Source organism: Neofelis nebulosa, chromosome 12, assembly GCF_028018385.1.
Source record: "Neofelis nebulosa isolate mNeoNeb1 chromosome 12, mNeoNeb1.pri, whole genome shotgun sequence".
Taxonomy (NCBI): Eukaryota; Metazoa; Chordata; class Mammalia; order Carnivora; family Felidae; genus Neofelis; species Neofelis nebulosa.
In genome coordinates this window covers 44,375,297-44,390,433 of record NC_080793.1, presented here as the reverse complement: position 1 = coordinate 44,390,433, position 15,137 = coordinate 44,375,297, and the positions used below count along the sequence as shown (strand labels likewise).

Sequence of the window (15,137 nt, the reverse complement as noted above, 5' to 3'; positions counted from 1 at the left end):
TTGCTCCTAAACAGCGTCCTTTGGTTTTTGTTATATTTGACTGTTAGCCTTCACGGATCACAGAGAGAACCATGCTTTGGAAGAACATCTTAGCTTTGCCCTTCTCCCTCAGGTTATCTTAGACAAGGCATCTGACTTACCTGAGTTTTCATTTGTTGATCTGTGAAATAAATGTGCTTTTCATAGGGTAATAGAATTCAGTGTGATATAATATACCAAACTGCCTAACATAAAGTAGGTGAGAATTTAGGAAGGCAATGAAACCTAAGTTCCCCTCCAACCCCCAGCTCTACACACATCCACAAAAGACCAGATGCATGTTCCTAAAATCTTCCCTGTTGAAACTAATTCCTCAAAGTGAAACAATATCCATATTCCATGAATCTTCTTTGTAAACTGAAATACTCCTGGGATGGACAGCCTCCTAAGTCACTGAGAAGTTGACGACTTTTAAACAAGAATGCTAGGAGGCTCTAGTACTAATTTAGTTTCATTTCTTGATAGGGCACAACTGTTTCACCAGTAAAACACAAACAGGTGTGTTCTTTTTGCTTTGGGGTGGGGCGTAGGTAATGGTGATTACCCTGAAAGTCCTCAGAATGCAGATAAGATAAATATCTAAATGTCTTCATTTTAAAGAGAACTAGCCTAAAGTGAATACTTTTCATAAGTCACTGTCCAGAATTATTTTTACTGGATGAGTTTTCCACACCTTAATTTATTTTCTTGTATTTTTTCCATTATAAAACTTTTATGGCTGAGATAATTTTATTGAATACGTCCTCCTTTTCAGACATCAGAAAACTTAAATTCCTCAGCAGAGTTTCCAAGTCATGACCTTAATGAGAGTCCCAAAGAAATTGCTTTCCGACTCGAACTTAATGTCTATTCAATCTGTGGGAGTTTCTTCACTTGGTTCCTCACTCTGAATTAAATCTGACTCATCATTCATGCCTGTATCATCTGAGGCTGTGGAAATCATGTCCGTTGTTCTAGATTTTAACAATGTGTCTTCTTTTTTCAATTCTGAAGATGTAGTACCCCAAAATGTGCTGCTGTCAGCACTCTTAGAAAAAGATGTGTCTGATACACCTTCTGATGGGTGGAAGTAAGACAGAGTTGCCAGCTCTGGGTTGACGGAGTATTCGGTTAGAACTGGACTTTTATAACTGAAAAAGAAAACAGGTATCAAGAATTGTTCCTAATTACATACATTTGCAGCTCAACTCAATTTAGAAAGGCATCACAAAAATTGAAACAATATGGAATTGGAATTCTGTCCAATTACTTGGTATAATGCCATATAAATAAGTAAAAAATGTTAGACCCTAAGCAGATGTGCTGTTGAGAACAGAGGTTATAGTTCTTTTGTTCCCAAGCTAGAAAAAAGAATGCATATCTAAATTATCTATATCCTTTTCGATTGACTAGTGTTATTTTTATCTCTAGATGACTAAAATACTGGGGAAAAATTCTCCCTGAGAGACAGCCCCATGCTCCTTTCTGAATAGAGGAAATGGAGCCTAACCTCGTATCTTACAGATAAATTTGGGAGCTGCATTTCCTAACAGCCTACTAAAGAAAGGAGGGTGTGAGCTTCATATCACACCTGTTACAAAGACTCCAGAGGTCTGCAGACTTACCTCATTGTCTTCACCTTGTACAGCAAGGCACTGCTGATGGCCAAGATGATGACAAAAAGGAAGAGGGTCATCAGCGAGATGCCCAGCATTAATTTTAACTTGATTTCCTGTAGCTGTGTCATGTTATCTTCATTTATGGCATTCAAATCAGATTCTGAGAAGAAAGAAAGAAAAGGCAATGGGAAAGAGTAACCGAGTCCAGCATGTTTCCTGGAGAAGTAAGGATAGCAGAGCAACTGCAGAAAAGCATTTGCCATCCAGAGTAGTCACTACTCACGCCCACTACTCATATACCATGCAGAGAAGACTGTAGGCTCCATCCTATGGCTAAGTGCCCTTCACTTTTTTTTAAACCTTCACTACAGTCCTGGAAGAGCTGTTCTTAGCTCCATTTTACAGGATCACAGAAGTTTATGAATTTGCCCGTGGCACCTAGCTATTAAGTGGCAAAATCTGGTTTCAAACCCACATTACCAGGTGCTAAAATGTGTATATAGGAATCTTCCTCCCTAATAAAAACCACTGGAAAGATGACTATTGAAAATATGATGGACTCACACAACAGGGGTTAGTCCTTCAGCAGAGAAAGATAGAATTTTACTGTTGGGAACTGCATTGATTTTTCTCTAATGCCAAAAGGATGGTGTACTGAGGTTTAAGAAATGAATTTGCCATTTTATTACTGAGATCAAACCTAATGTATATGATGTTAAAAAAAGAAATGAAAACTTACTGCTTTCTAAAATAAGTTATGTGATAAAAATCATGTCCAGACCCAGAGCTATCAAAGATACCAAATCTATTGATGAAAATATAACTTTACTGCCAAATTTTATATTTTCCTGAATTTATGCCTCACTTAATAGCCATTTATTTAATGCGACTTTAAATGACCATGTTGTTATTTCTCTCTTCTCCCAGCTTTCTTCCCCCAGCTTTCTCCCACCCAAAACTTACAAAGGTTTTCATTATTTGTTAGGTAATGATGTTTTGGATAAGCAGTGACAAGCTCCCATGTCTGTATTCTCTCATTCTGTTAACTGTCAGAGTACGATCTTAGACCAAGTAGAGTGAAATGTACAACTATCATTGATTATCTTGACTTCAAGGCAGATTACTTCGGGAATAATCAAACAAATGATGTTGAAATGGGCTGTGCTCCTGAATTGCTTTGCTACTCCTTAAAAGGTTTTTTATAAAGAGGTGTACTTGTAGTACATTTTGTTTTTTGAGGTGATGGTCAAACTAGAGAAGGGTTTGGAATTCTCAACCACTGGACATTATGACAAAGCTAATTACAAGTATGGACAGGTTTTCTCTCTCAGCCTCAGTTCTCTCGTCTGTGAAATGGCGATAATACCAACTTCATGGAGTTGCTGTGAAAACCGACATAATAATGTATGTAAAGCACCTGGCATGTAATATGTACTCAATACATGACAGAAAATAAGTCATGCCCAATCTAATTAGTTGGAAAGACAAAGTATTTCTAAGGTAATGCAGCCTTTGTCATTTCTATATACAATTTTTCTAAACAAAGAAGTCTCTTCATTTTCTTTAAACACTGCAAGGCGAACGGCTGTATTTATTACAAATAATCCAATGCAGAAGAGAGTTGTCAGGACTTAGATGTATTACCAGGTGCAATTTTTTCCCAGTAGTTTATTTGTAGGACAGAGGTTTTGGGGGTAAATTAATGTATTGCCTTATTGTGACATTTTCTATTGAAATCAGTTCTTTTACTCATATAAATATGACTAATCCATTAATGAAAACTACAAGACTGCATTCAGCAGCAGGAATTTTCTCATTTCTTGCTGGTGGGAATACAAAACAGTATAGCCACTTTGGAATTCAGTTTGGTAATTTCCTACAAAGCTAAACAGTTTTACCATACAATCCAGCAATCATGGTTTTTGGTATTGACCCAAATGAGCTGAAAACTTATGTCCACACAAAGACCTACATATGAATGTTTATAGCAGCTTTATTCATTATTGCCAAAAATTGGAAGTAATCAAGATGTCCTTTAGTGGGTGAAAGGATAAATATATTGGTACAATTTATTGTACATTGTCCAATTGTGTGGACAATGAAATGTTATCTAGTGATAAAAAGAAATGAACCATCAAGCCACAAAAATACATGGAGGAATTTTAAATGCATATTAGCAAGTGCAAAAAGCCTTGTGAAAGTCAATATACTATAGTTTCCAACTATAGAACATTCTGGAAAAGGCAAAAATATGGAGATGGTGAAAAGAGCAGTTGGTAGCCGGGGATTAGTGACAGAGGGGATGGATTGGTGCACCACAGGGGATTTTTAGGGCAGTGAAACTACTCTGTATGATTGTAATGGTAGACACATGACATCATACAACTGTCAAAACCCACAGAACTGTACAACACAAAGTGTGGACCCTAATGTAAACTATGGACTTCAGCTAATAATAATGTATCAACATTGGCTTGTAAATTATAAAACGTACTAAACCAATGCAAGTTGATAATGATAAGAAAAACTGAGGAGAGGAAATATAGGAGAAATCTGTACTTTCTGCTCATTTTTTTTCTGTAAGCCCCAAACTGCTCTGAAATTAGAGTCTATCAATTAAGAAAAAAACTGTGTTCTATACATGATTCACTTGCCTACTCCCCCATTTGGTTTATCTGTTTTAGGAATAGAAGTTATAAAACGGGAAAATAAAAATAGCCCTCTCCAACATGGTACCTGGAGAATAATGCTTAGGGACAATTGCTTCTCTAAAACAGCAACTGTCCTCTCTGATATAGTGTTAGCCACCGTGCTACCCTTTCACATACACTTCACATTAATGGGGAAAACACTATTGCCACACAGTGAAGTCACACACTAAAATGTGTGCTGGCATTGATGCATCCATTTAACTGAAGTGTTTTGTGCTTACGTGGAATTGGGTGAAATAATTGATCTTTTTCCTCAAGCTCCTCAGCTGTTGGTGTTGCATTTAAAGCTGTTAAAACAATAAATTGGTGTTAAGGTAAACAAAATTAACTTCCTAAAATTACTGTGCATGCGTTTAATATATAGAATTTATTCTCATTATTCATGACACTTATGTTCCATAAAGTCATGTGAACACTGAATTAGTGAATACCAAATTGGTGCCCCTAGGGGAAATACAAGGTTAGGTTGCTGTGAACCTCTGGTCACATTTTCATCAACCAACCAATACATAACTTTGTTTTCTCTGTGTTTCTGTTTAATGATATTTTATTTAATATATATTGTTGATTCATTAACAGTGAATTCATGATTAACAGCATCATAAATATGCCTGTTATCTGACACATATTTTCTCCATAAGGTATATCACAGCCTTCTTGTGCTTAGGAATACTAACCATTATCTTAATACTACACTTAGGGGCCATTTTAATTAGCAAAACCACCAACAAAATGCACAAACATGCAAAACACGCAGCACTAAGTAAACCACCAACTTTTACCAGTGTAAAGTGGTAACCACTTTTACCAGTGTAAAAGCTAAAAAAAGGAAGGCAGAGCGTTGCCTTACTTGTTTTACCTCAGTTGGGAACATTGAGTGTCAGGCAATTAAAATTTTTGCTGCTCTGGGCATGTCCACAAGCGACCACGAAAGTAATTTGGGGGGTTACAAATACTCTTTAGATGTAGGTAAATTCACAAATACAAAATCTGCAAATAATGAGGATCAACTGGGTATGTATATATTTCATGTCTACAATGTGCATATATGTGTATGCCACATGAATTACATTTACTCATGTGTGCATCTACATATGATATATACATTTATACATGCATATATATCAATGCACATTACATTTATTCACGTATGCCTATATGCTTTTGACATACGCAATACATATTACATATGCATTTTGACAGATGCTTGCATATATTTTGATATATATTTTGCATTTATTCACACATTTCCATGTGCTTATGGGCAAATTGCTTCAAACACAGAGAGGGACTATATTGAGCAAGAGCCTTACTTAAAATTTTTAATCATAAATAAATTGAATGACAAGGCTGCAATATTTATAGGAGAATAAACATTTAGGAAAGGGAATCAGAAAATGCAGGACACGGTCAACTTTGTGGTTTTGATTTGCATTTGCTATTATGTATGATAATGGCAGCAAAATGTTGACTTATTAATTCTTAATTAATTCTAATATTAATCCTTAATATTAGAACTGACTCATTAGAACAAAATTACACTGGTCTTGGCTTTAGAAAACCAAAACATTTTCTCAGCTACCTAACGACTGTCAGTTTACCTTTAGCTAACATTGTCCAAAATGCAGGCTCATTTGGACGGTTGGTTCGTCCTGTTTAAAAAACAAAATAGAACAGGATAACTAGGTAAGGTGAGTTCGCTTTAGTAAATTTAGGATAGAACATTTATTCACTTTTCTGTTGGTCATGTAACAGTTATACTTTGAGCTCCTACCATGTTCCAGACCCTGTGGTCAGCACTAAAGTTACAAAAGTGACAAGACATGGACCTTATGCTGAAGGAACACACCCTCTGTTTGGGAGACAGACAAAAATCACTATTCATTATGTTGCAGGATAACGGGGGCTTCAATAGAAACACACAAGTGGTGTGCACATAGAGACCAGCTGCAAAGGCCGGAAACTCTTCGAAAGGGAGATGATGCTCCAATGTAGTCTTAGAGGACTAGAAATTGTTTGCTAGGCAAACAAGGGAAGAGTGAGGTTATTTCACTGTGAACAAAGTCAGAGTCATGAGCAGATTTGGTAATTTCTAAGAGCCTCAGGTAGTCTGAAGTGAAGAATGTGGGTGGGAAATGGGACCACAGAAGAAACTTGAACCTTTCCCAGGGGTCAGATTGTTCCAGATTTAAACGCCTGGTTTAGTAATTAGAACATGATCCCAAACCTAGTAGTAAATTACTAAAGATATTTAAGAAAGGATATCACTAGGATGATTTTCTAGTTCTAAATATATAAAAAAGATGACTAAGTTGTTTGTTTTAGTAGTGTTAGAGATGCAAACTAATTCACAACAGTCACGTGAGAAACATACTTGGATTGCATGAACTGGAGAAAATAGGGTTTCATGTAACGACAGGTCCATTGTCTTCAATTAGACCACTCGTTCAAGACCTTAGAGGAGAGCCATCTGGGGGTTATGTTTTCACAAATATTTCATAAGGAACAATATTATCAGCAGGAGAGATAAATGATGATTTTGATTTTGAAACCTCTCACTACCAGCCGCCCCCCACCCCCCACTAATAATTTTGGGAAACACTAATAATTGACTCTAATTAGAAATAAATTTATTCCTCAAGCAGATAGACACTTGTACATTATTATTTTTAAAATAATATTAAAATGTATTAAATATATTTATGTTGAATATAAATATAAGTGTAATACATTTTGTTAAAATAGATTTTATTTTAAAAAGAGCTCACATCCTCTCCCTTCATCAGGTAAATCTAAAAATGGACTCAGACTTCTATGGTTTCAAAGATTTTCAAGTGACTTTAAATTGCAGCTGTGTAAATTCTTTATAGCATGCTATTACTTTATGAGACACCCAGAGTAATGAGACTTAAATTAAATCATATAATGATATGCTCCAGGTATGACTAATGTGTAGAAACTTTAATACTTCGATATTGTTTTTGAGGGGGTTCAGTAGCATGTTCTTCACTGGTGGCTTTCCCAGGAAATGACGTAGTTGTTTCATTGAGTTTATCTAGGAAAAGGGATAATAAATTATCAGCACATACAAATATTGACAACGTCTGTGATTAGGCATTTTTTTTAAGCTAAAAAATGGAACATAGAAGAAAAAGAAAGATGTTGACATTTTCCTGAGATATCCTAAATGAGGGGAAAGACGAAGGCATTGAAGAATAAAGTTTTGGGAAAATGGGTTGCCCGAGAGGGGATTAATACGCCTGTAATTTGTGGGAAAGAGGAAAAGCTGGTACTGTGGGGCCAGAAGCTTCTTTTAGAGGTAAAAGAGGGAAATACCAGATGGTATTCTGAGCAGAACTTGAAGTGATACTATCAGCCCAGAACAGCTTGGTTGCTGGTCAGTGTCAGGACGTGGAAGAGGAAGGTACATCAGTATCCTTGTAAATGGGAAACGTTTCCTTTACTATTCAAAACAAATTCAAGGGTTTTCAGGCCTGATTTACTATGTATTTCAGTCTATAATGTGCCTCTCTTCTGGAGGAATGTCACTAAGAGTGTATTTGGCAACAATTGTGACCCGAGACGTTTTCCACCCCTCTCCACCCCCCATGGTGGCCATTTCAGTCAATTTTGTTTAATGCAGGCGCTAATGAAGTTCCACACGAAGTACAGGCAATCTCGCTATAGAAGAAGTTCTACATAGAGGCAGAGTTAATTCGGACTGAGGCTACCAACAGCACCATGACAGGTACCTTGTTGGCAAGAAAGCTATGGAAAAGAGAATCTGTTTCCAGACTTGACATGATTCAGGCAGGACTCCAACAAAGTTGGTAAGTAATCCTCGAGGTCTGCTATAGAACCCTCATACTCTATTTTGTCAAAAAATCGTGTGGATTGCCCCCTTGCCCTCACGGTTCTAGTTCCAATTGTTAGTCAAAAATTTTCTGCAGAGTTCCAACTCCTTGAGGGGCTTGCTCCTCTAGAATGTCCCTACCATGTTAGCATATCTCCTTCTGTCAGATCCCCATTTTAAATGGCAACAATTTCTTATCCCTATCCAACTTTCTTTGACAATACTCTGGAGACTTGAATTGTGGGAATAGCAATTAGGTTTTGCAATTTCTTTCATGGGTCCTATGGTCCTCAAAAATCCATCTCTTAAGGAATTTGAGCTACTTGGTGTAAGACCTGCCTCTCTGTCTCTTGTCCCAAACAACTTAAGGTGATGTTTGGTGTACACAAACAAAATTCCCGTGAGTGATTTGTTTAATTAACACATGCCCTTGAAATGTCCCTAATTTATTTCCCAAGGTTTGGAATTGTTCAAAATATTCCATTATTATCAAATAGCTTTTATTAACAATTAGGTATTACTGAGTCTGGCTTTTCCCAATATTAAAGTTTCCAGAGCCAGACACATTCTCTCTTCTCTATTTAATTTTATCCTCTTTTCCTTGTCTTCTGTTTTATGCTTGGGGGTTTTATAGATTTGAGCTGCCAACACTTCATGGTGAAAGATATGTATATCTTTAAACATATACATATAGATATGTATATGTACTTTGGAGACTGTTAATGGCCTCCAAACTCACATGCTGGCAACAGCTTTATTTAGCAAATTCATTATGCTTGGTGGAAAGACACAAAAAAGAAATAAGAACATTTGAAGTTGGAGGTATAAGCAGAAAGGAGTAAAAATGTGGGCTTAAGAAAGACATACAGTATAAGCAGAAAGGAGTAAAAATGTGGGCTTAAGAAAGACATACAGTTTTATAGAGCTATACATTTAGTCATTTATCTTTCCATGAAAACCAAAAACATGAGGCTAAGAAATGCAAGAACCTCCTTGACTTCTAACTTTATTAGTGCAAGGGGTGTGGAGTCTCCTTATTTTGGAGGTAGGATTCTCTGACACTAGCTCCACTAAGACCTTTTTCCTACTTGATACTCTCTAGAGCTATTTTGAAATCTTGCTTTAAGGGCTCTTCCTATTTGCAGTGGTGGTTTTCACTACTTTCAGTACTTACAGTTTCTTAGAGCAAATTGCAAATCGGTTGTTGCTCTCACAGATATTTCAGACTGGCTGCCATTTACATTTTGCGTTGTGAACACATCTAAAAACACAAGATCAAATATTTTCAGCAACTAGCTAAGTTACTTCTTGTTCCTTTAAATTTTTCCTCATCTGGGAAATACAAATCAAAACCACACTCAGATATCACCTCACGCCAGTCAGAGTGGCCAAAATTAAGAAATCAGGAGACTATAGATGCTGGAGAGGATGTGGAGAAACGGGAACCCTCTTGCACTGTTGGTGGGAATGCAAATTGGTGCAGCCGCTCTGGAAAGCAGTGTGGAGGTTCCTCAGAAAATTAAAAATAGACCTACCCTATGACCCAGCAATAGCACTGCTAGGAATTTATCCAAGGGATACAGGAGTACTGATGCATAGGGGCACTTGTACCCCAATGTTTATAGCAGCACTCTCAACAATAGCCAAATTATGGAAAGAGCCTAAATGTCCATCAACTGATGAGTGGATAAAGAAATTGTGGTTTATATACACAATGGAATACTACGTGGCAATGAGAAAAAATGAAATATGGCCTTTTGTAGCAACGTGGATGGAACTGGAGAGTGTGATGCTAAGTGAAATAAGCCATACAGAGAAAGACAGATACCATATGGTTTCACTCTTATGTGGATCCTGAGAAACGTAACAGAAACCCATGGGGGAGGGGAAGGAAAAAAAAAAAAAAGAGGTTAGAGTGGGAGAGAGCCAAAGCATAAGAGACTGTTAAAAACTGAGAACAAACTGAGGGTTGATGGGGGGTGGGAGGGAGGGCAGGGTGGGTGATGGGTATTGAGGAGGGCACCTTTTGGGATGAGCACTGGGTGTTGTAAAAAAAATAAATAAATAAATAAAATAAAAAAAATTTTTCCTCATCTGATTTTTTTCCTTAAAACAAAGGTACTAATTCCAAGAAAAGAATGATAAAGTATTTGAGATAGTCTTCATCTACAAAGTGAGGAAATGGGGCAAGGTTTAAAAATAAAATTCATGGGGGAAAAAGCCAAATTGGTATCCTGATATTAAATAACATTCCAAGGAGAAATTATTGAGGAAATTATAACAAGTGCTAAAGTAGATTTGTAGGTGTATATTATCACTGTATTGATATAATCAAAAGCCAAGTAAGAAGCATTAGTTTGCCCCTGAACCTTCTGTTAGATTATAGAACAGCTTAAACAGTATATATTTCAATAACAATAACAATCACAGTCTCCCATACATGTTCACATTTACATATGTACATAAAGAATCTTGCTCTTAAAAGTTGTCAGTGGGGTTGGTTATAATTCAAAACCAATGGATATATCCACCCAGAGTAAGAGTAGATTGGATCAAGATGGCTGACTGAATCATTGACATATGAATATATATACATGTCTCTTTTTTCCAAAATCTCATGAAATGACAGAAAATCTTATATGTACGTGAATACATATGTGTGTTTAGTACATACACATCTATTCATTCGTCATACCACTCAGGCTTACACTCATGCTTACATATACACACACATGCACACACACACACAGTCCCATTAATGTATCATGATTTTTGAGGAATTTCTGAGCTAGATCTACGGAAAAATGTAGCAAAAGGAAGCAAAAGCCCAACATGTATGTTGTAAGTTATGAAAGTATAGAAACTAAGACACAGTGGTATTTTTACAGGGAAAGACAGATCAAAGAAACAATAAAAAAGGTAGCAACTGACCCAAGTTCAAATGAGAGTATATATTAAATGGGTTTCACATAAGTAGGGAATTGGTGTTCAATATTTGGCAATCCTCCTTGAAAAACACAAAGTTTCATGCCTATTTTATGCCATATACAAAGATAACTGATTTAAGAACTAAAAGTTAAAGACAAAAATATGAAATCATTTGAAAAAATAGGAAAATAATTTATCTTGGATTGAATGAGACCTATCTAACCAAAATACAAATTTTTAAAAAAAATAATCAACATTGATTTCATAAAATTAAAATTTTTCTCTGTGATTAAGATACCTAAACATGTTTTAAAGATAAGCAATAGCCTGGGGGGAAAATACCTGTTAACTATTACTATAGCAAAAACAATTGCTAAACATAAAAGAGCCCCTACAAATACATGAAAATACAACCCGATAGAAAAATGGGCCATGGATATGAATAGGCAAATCATAGAAGTAGGAATAAAAATATCCCAAAAATACGGAGAAAAATGCTCAACTTCATAAGTAATCAGAATGCGAATGAAAATAGTCATGGAAAATTCTCATTTATATTCACAAAATATGGTTAACAATTTTCATTGTAGGTAAGATTGTGGAGCATTCTTGGAGGCTATAAATTTGTAGATGCTTTTTGGCAGTGTCTGGGTGGCTCAGTCGGTTAAGCGTCCGACTTCAGCTCATGTCATGATCTCACGGTTTGTGAGTTCGAGCCCCGCCTCGGGCTCTCTGCTGACAGCTCAGAGCCTGGAGCCTGCTTTGGATTCTGTGTCTCCCTATCTATCTGCTCCTCCCCTGTTCACTCTCTCTCTTTCTCTCTCTGTGAAAAATAAAAATAAAACATTAACAAATAAATAAGTTGGTAGATGCTTTTTGGAGGGCAATTTGGTGGTATCTATCAATATTTTTAAAGATTCATTTTTTTATTCAGCAATGTCCAGTACTTGGTATCTATCTAAAGGGAGATACACTTAAGCATATATGAGAAGAATGTCCAAGGGAAAAACTGCACATAATCTAATTCTTTAAAAAAGATAGTGGCTCAATTATGGGACATCATTTTCTGGAGTACTAGGTATCCTCCTAGTGGATAGATGTGAAATGAGCTCGAGGTGTTAAATGAGAAAAGTAAATCTTGACACATTTTTGGTAAGATTTCATTTATGTTTTGTATGTATTTGTGTGTGTAAGAATGATTTTTTTCTTTAATCAAAGTTATCATCAAGCTCTTGATTTATACCCTCTGGTTAATTCCAGAGGTACATCCCGAAAGGGGAATGGTTGAACCATGTGCACACCATAGTGGCGGTCTGATGCTGGACAGATTAGATCCCACTCCTCCTGACTCTGCTTTTGGTAGCTATGAAACCTGGCAATTGACCTCTCTGAGCATCAGGTGTTTTTTGCACCTACAAAAGACAGATATTGATTCATCAAAGAGAAAATAGAAATACAACTTATGCATTATTGTTATCAAAGTACTTGAGTGTATATATTTGTACATGTATATATATGTCTATATCTTGATTGTATTTCTATTTTTAATTTGATTAATGTTAATAAGAATCCCAAGATAATTAGATTTAATCTTAATTTTTTTATTTTTCATTTTTAAAAAGTTTATTTATTTTGAGAGGGAGCAGGGGAGGGACAGAGAGAGAGAGAAAATCCCAAGCAGGCTCCATGCTGTTAGCACAGAGCCCCACATGGGGCTCGAACCCACAAAGCTCAAGATCATGATCTGAGCCGAGAGCAAAAGTTGGACGGTTAATCGACTGAGCCACCCAGGCACCCCTGTTTTTATTCTTAACAAGTGTTTCTTACGAACTTTTCACTTTTTAGAATGGTGGACCTTACAAGGAGATGGAAAGAAAGCCCGTATGAGTAATGATGAATAAACTGAAGTTTGATGGACCTTCCAAACATCTTAAAGTCATCTTGACATGAATTGAATTTTGCCCCCCCCCAAAAGTCTGAACCCCCAGCACCTCAGAATGAAACCTAATTCAAAATAGGGTTGTTGAAGATAAAATTAATCAAGATGAAGTCAGCTTCTTAGTCTGGCCGCCTTGGACAGGGCTGGGCAGGGTAAGGTGGGGTAGGGTAGGGTAGGGCAGGGAAAAAAAGATGGGAGTCACCCTGGAGTAGGTTGGGATCCTCATCTGATATGGTGTCCTTACAAGAAGATGGAAATGGACAGAGAGACAGAGCAAGAGTGCCATGTGAAGATGGAGGCAGAGATGGGAATTCGTGAGAAGCTGAGGAATGCCTGGGGCTACCAGAAGCTGGAAGAGGCAAGGAACAATCCTTCCCTAGAGGCTTTGGGGAGAGTATGGCATGACCATAAATTTGGTTTTGGATTTCTCGCTTCCAGAACTGTGAGAGAATAAGTTTCTGTTGCTCTGAGCTACCCAGGCTGTGGTACTTTGTTTTAGCAGCCCTAGAAAATGGATACACACCTCCAAAGAAAGTTTGGTTAACAAAAAACCATAGAATTAGATCAATTGCAAGTCACCAGAATGCCACGTGCCCTGTTAATTACAGACCATTATTGAAAGAATCTTGTTAAACTTCATAGCATCTCATGAAAACAAAGTGATAGAAAATAAAAATTTCATTTTACACATGGAAACATTTAGAAGGTAAATAGGAATTTAAGATGTAGGAAATAAAATGATAGAGTTTTAAAAAGTTAAAATAAATCAAACCAGAATAACTAGATTTTGCATATGTATTGCTGTTAACTTTAAAGACTTACATTGTTTTATATCTTTATAATAATTGCCACTCTTCTCATTAGCAGGAGTATCCACCTTATTTTCCAGTGGCTTATTTTCTGGTGGGTCCTTATTTTCCGGTGGTTTATATTCTGGAGGTTCCTTATTTTCTGGCAGTTCCTTATTTTCTGGTGGTTCCTTGTTTTCCAGCGGTTCCTTATTTTCCATCAGTTCCTTGTTTTCCGGCGGTTCCTTATTTTCCAGTGCCTGTTTACCTTGTTTTTCAGGTAGCATCATTTCGGATAACATCGTGTCCCCAGACTCTGTAAAAAGCATGATCAGAAATATGTTGAGTTCTTTTACTACTTTCCCCTTTTCAGCTGCATTTTTTCACAAAGGATTTGAGGCAGAGATTTAGAATGTACATTATGCCATATTTCCAATGATAAACTTTATATCGACCTCTAGAAAACTGTCACATACCAATTTTCTAGGGTAATGGGTCATCTTATCTATTTCTGTAAAATCTTTAAATACTTACTCTCACCATCATTATGGGAAGTCATATTGGGGAGCTGTGAGGAAAAAACCCCAGATACAAAAATAAACAATATAAAATTCATTGGGAAAATATGATTTATCCAGTTATCTTCTGTGTCTCCTCAGGGTTTCCCTGCTGTTGCCCAGAAGATCCGACAACTAGCTAGGTCATTATGATGTCACTGCCAAGTGGAGGTCAGAATGTTGGGTAGGAGTTTCCAAAAGCTTTGTGACTCAGTCTGACATCTATTTTATCTTTGGTACTCCGGTAGTTTCTAGTTTTTTAAAAAGAAACCATTATCAGACTTTCTTTGAAAATTAAGAAATATATTTTCATGAAATAATGTGAATTGTTAGTCCCTGGATTTTAAAGAACCATGAATATTGTTGCTAACAAAATGAGAACATGCTTTGGTTTTCAGAGCATTACAATATTATGTGTTCTTTTGGATAGCTGCAGCAAAGTATCTGTTAAAAACCAATTAGAGATATCAAGATTCAAGCATTATGCCCTGCCAGTTCTGGTTCATGGACTATCTTAACTATAACTCTTTAGGAAAAGTGTTTTGAAACTCATCTTTTTTTTTTTTTTTAATAAGACCTGTATCCTTCATGAAATATAAAATATTTGTTTTGCTTAAAACATTTTTATCAATGAAACCCACCTTTACCTCACATACTGATTGAAAAAATAATCTAGGACCTGGGGAAGATGGCTGCGTAGGAGGACGCTGGGCTCACCGCGTCC

At 36.5% G+C, this 15,137-nt stretch overlaps 1 protein-coding gene across 5 annotated transcripts in view; it reads right to left on the bottom strand.

Moving 5' to 3' along the window:
* Positions 1-698: 698 nt before the first annotated feature.
* Positions 699-15,137, bottom strand: part of EQTN (equatorin) — a 31,957-nt gene continuing 17,518 nt past the window's right edge. For 3 of the 5 annotated variants that reach the window (XM_058695180.1, XM_058695179.1, XM_058695184.1), the window contains 7 exons: positions 13,891-14,172; positions 9,376-9,462; positions 7,317-7,403; positions 5,950-6,000; positions 4,570-4,635; positions 1,644-1,797; positions 699-1,169 (listed from right to left, as the gene is read on the bottom strand). In XM_058695180.1, the coding sequence (XP_058551163.1) occupies positions 890-1,169; positions 1,644-1,797; positions 4,570-4,635; positions 5,950-6,000; positions 7,317-7,403; positions 9,376-9,462; positions 13,891-14,172 (1,007 nt within the window). In that variant the 3' untranslated portion in view covers positions 699-889. Of the gene's footprint in view, positions 1,170-1,643; positions 1,798-4,569; positions 4,636-5,949; positions 6,001-7,316; positions 7,404-9,375; positions 9,463-13,890; positions 14,173-14,390; positions 14,562-15,137 lie in introns of those variants that run through there. The other 2 variants (XM_058695182.1, XM_058695181.1) reach the window with 2 other exon arrangements.